We start from the raw sequence: 3341 nt of genomic DNA, 5'->3' as shown, positions 1-3341 counted from the left end.
ATCGTGCAGCAGCGGCGCATGTCGGTACTGCTAGCTCTCGTACGTACGTACGTACGTACATATGTGGACTTGAGTTGGTCTTTTGGCCGGCGCATTTGTTGGCTTGCGCGCGCGCGCTCGGCGGTGGCGCTACCAGTCTCCTTCGCGATCCGGTGGTGCCGAGACCCACGCGTCAGTTGTGCTCGCTCTCCCACCTATATCCCTCCCGCCTCTCCCTCCCCGCCCGCTGGAGTAGAAGTAGTAGTAGGAGTAATCCGCTCGCCGCCGCTGCGGTTATCCGTTCGAGGTTGATGCGCTGCAAAGTTTCCTCTTCCGGGCTGGCTGGCTGGCTGGGCTGGAGTGACTCACGTAAACTTCGCCGCTCCGCTCCGGCCACCGGCCTTTCCATCTTTTGCCGCTGCTCCCTTACCTGCCCCGCAACCGCGGGTTGATTGCCTGCTTTAATCTCGTGCCTTTCCTCTCTCTCATTTTCCAGTCGGCCCCGTTCATTTCTCCTGGATTTCGCGTACAAATCGCCCTTCCCTTTTCCATTCCAATTAATACTGCACGAGCCGTGATGTCGCGTACGGAGTCGACAAGCTGTATATAAGCCCTCGCTGTGTTTCTTCCGTCCTTCCTCTAGGTTTCTCCTCCCATAGCTTCCTGTCCCCAAAAGCTCCTTTTCTCTCGACTCAACTCAACTCGGAGGAGCCTCTGCGCCAGTGCGCCGCGCCCTCGGGCATAGTGGGCTAAGTAGTGCCTTCTCCTTCTGAGATTCTTCATCTTACTGACGCTTCGTTGCGCTGACGCTTGTTCGTGTCCGCAGAGATGGGGCGTGCCATGCGGTGGCTCAAGAGGCTGCTCACGGGCAGGAAGGAGGCGCACGGAGGCGGCAAGGAGATCCATGCCGCGACCGACTGGCATGACGCGGCGGTGAAGGAGTCCACCAAGAGATGGAGCTTCATGAAGCAGAGGAAGAGCGGGGTTGACGCCGGGAAGCGGCCCTCAGAGCCTCTCGCCGCCGCGCTGGAGGTGAAGCCATGCCGCTGTGCCGGCGGCGAGCAGGCGGGAGCACGCGAGGAGAAGGCGGCCGTCGTGATTCAGAAAGCCTTCAGAGGCTACCTGGTATGCTCTTGATCATCATCCCGTTGATTCATATCTCCATCGTACGTCATCTCTGTATAAGTTGGTTGGGATACTGCTAACCGCGTGCGTGTCCGAGCTTCGGTTATGTTCATCATTTCTTGCTATCCGGCGTGCTGAAATGGCTTGAACAGTCCCGGTGTGCGTCCGAATTCTGACGTTAACGATGCAGATCCTCCCACCAATTATTTTAGTGGATAGGTTCACACTGTTTATGCCAGACCCGTCAGTTATTTTTGTATTATCTGTTTGGATTAGCGGGCTAAACGTCGCTGTATGTGATGTCACCGCTGGTCATGTTCCTTTCCATGATGGACAGTTGGTAGTAGTTGTTAACTCTTCCTCTGTCCCTGTGCAAAGTCGGCACGTTGATCTTGATCGGCTGCGCAGTTCTTTACTCTGCTTCGGGCCTTCAGCAGCGACTTCTCTGGATAAATAAGCTCTATTATGTTGGTTCGGTGTCAGTGTAGTGGTTACTGATTACGCAGTTGTGACATGATCCTATTTGGTCAAGCTGAGTTCTTTAGTCCTTGGCCCGATGCAAGTTGTTTTGGTTTAAGTTTTGAATCTTCGGTGACAATAATGCATGGCTTCAGGCTAGGAAGGCGCTCCGCGCTCTCAGATCACTCGTCAAGCTGCAAGCTCTGGTCCGAGGCTACCTCGTGAGGAAGCAGGCGGCCACGACTCTGCACAGGTTGCAGGCGCTCATGCGGCTGCAGGCCGATTCCCGCGCATTCAAGAGCGCCTCCTACCGGAAATCCATGGAGCAGGTCAGGCCCCGAATTTGAACTCATCGTTCGTGTTGATCAACGATCACGAGTTCACGGATGTATATTGAGTTTGATGTGCTTTCTGCGGCGTGTTTTTCGCAATGTAGGAGAGGATCGTTGCGCAAGATGCTCGGATGAGGACGCCGCCGGCCAAGCCGGGGCACCGCCGGAGGCTGTCCGACAGCACAGACTCCAACTACGAGCGCAGCCCGCGGATTGTGGAGATGGACACGTGCCACCTCCGCTCCCGGTCCAGCCGGATGGTGAGCAGCGGCCGGTACGCCACCGATCGCTCGTCCGGCCGCCTCGCCCCGGACGTGGCCCTGCCGTTCTCGCCGCGGTCTGTGAAGCAGCCCCCGCGGCTGTGCACCCGGCGTGAGCCCGTCAGGCTCGCCAAGACGGCGCAGAACACGCCCCGCTTCGGCGGGCCCGACGCGCCCTACACGTACGACTCGCCTGCCAAGAGCGTGGACGGGCTGGCGGCGCGGCCGGCCTGGCACCGGGACCTGCTCGCGAGCCCGCGGTACATGGCGGGCACGGCCTCGTCGGCGGCGAGGCTGCGGTGCCACAGCGCGCCCAGGCAGCCTGAGGATGCGCCGAGGGCGAGCCTGACCCAGCGGGATGCTGGGCCGAGGAAGTCGATGTGCACGCGGACGCAGCATGGCGGCCTCTGCTTCCACAGCTCGGATGCCACCCACACGCGCCGCTCCGACCTCAGCCACGACGCGGCAAGAGATTATTACTTGGACAGGATGTGGTGATCGTCTGATCTATGAGATGGAGGCGGACGGACGGTGGTGTAAGATACCAGTTGTTGCAAATTGCTGGATAGTCTCCGAATTTTGTACATGCTTAGTTGTTAAATTTTCTTTCTTGATGACATCTACGAGCTGCTAAAGTGTTACTACAACCACAATATTTTGGGACGGAGGGAGTATGTCTTAGCTCGTAGTAACACTTTGGCATGTGCCAAAAACGTTTTTATATTTTTGGACTGAGGAAGTAATAAGTAGTGTGAAAGTCTGAAAGTTTACGACATCAATGAAGCATCTACAACCACAATTTCCTATATACTGCCTTGTATGCCCACGGGCGCGGCAGTGTCCAAACAGAAGCCATTTTAAACCCCCCATAGCCATAAACCCAAACAAAAGCCGTTTTGAACCCTCCATAACCATAAACCTGAGAAGTTGAAACCATATTTCATACAAACCCATACATACTACGTAGATCATATGGGATAGCATAAAAACACCGCAATTCGGACGTCGGTCAGCAACATAGTTCCTCCAAAAGGACCGACGGAGTTCAAAATTCAGCCTAAATAGAAGATAATAAAACAACTAAAATATAAACATAGTATTGGAGCAAACGGAGTTCACCACTTCCTTGCCGGCCGCTTCCCCTTGGGGTCTTGGTGGCTGTCCTCGATGTATGCATCCGCGGCGG

At 55.9% G+C, this 3341-nt stretch overlaps 1 protein-coding gene across 2 annotated transcripts; it reads left to right on the top strand.

The window, feature by feature from the left end:
- Positions 1–201: 201 nt before the first annotated feature.
- Positions 202–2839, top strand: LOC119268886 (protein IQ-DOMAIN 14-like). Of its 2 annotated transcripts, none has more exons than XM_037550597.1 (4): positions 202–735; positions 806–1104; positions 1719–1892; positions 2000–2839. In XM_037550597.1, the coding sequence occupies exons 2-4, from the start codon at positions 808–810 to the stop codon at positions 2651–2653; spliced, it is 1125 nt and encodes a 374-aa protein (XP_037406494.1). In that variant the 5' UTR covers positions 202–735; positions 806–807; the 3' UTR covers positions 2654–2839. The 2 variants fall into 2 exon arrangements, with proteins under 2 accessions (XP_037406494.1, XP_037406493.1); XM_037550596.1 differs by having other exon boundaries at positions 203–732.
- Positions 2840–3341: the final 502 nt, after the last annotated feature.

This window comes from Triticum dicoccoides, chromosome 3A (assembly GCF_002162155.2).
Source record: "Triticum dicoccoides isolate Atlit2015 ecotype Zavitan chromosome 3A, WEW_v2.0, whole genome shotgun sequence".
Classification (NCBI taxonomy): Eukaryota; Viridiplantae; Streptophyta; class Magnoliopsida; order Poales; family Poaceae; genus Triticum; species Triticum dicoccoides.
This window is presented reverse-complemented; position numbering and strand designations above follow the sequence as displayed.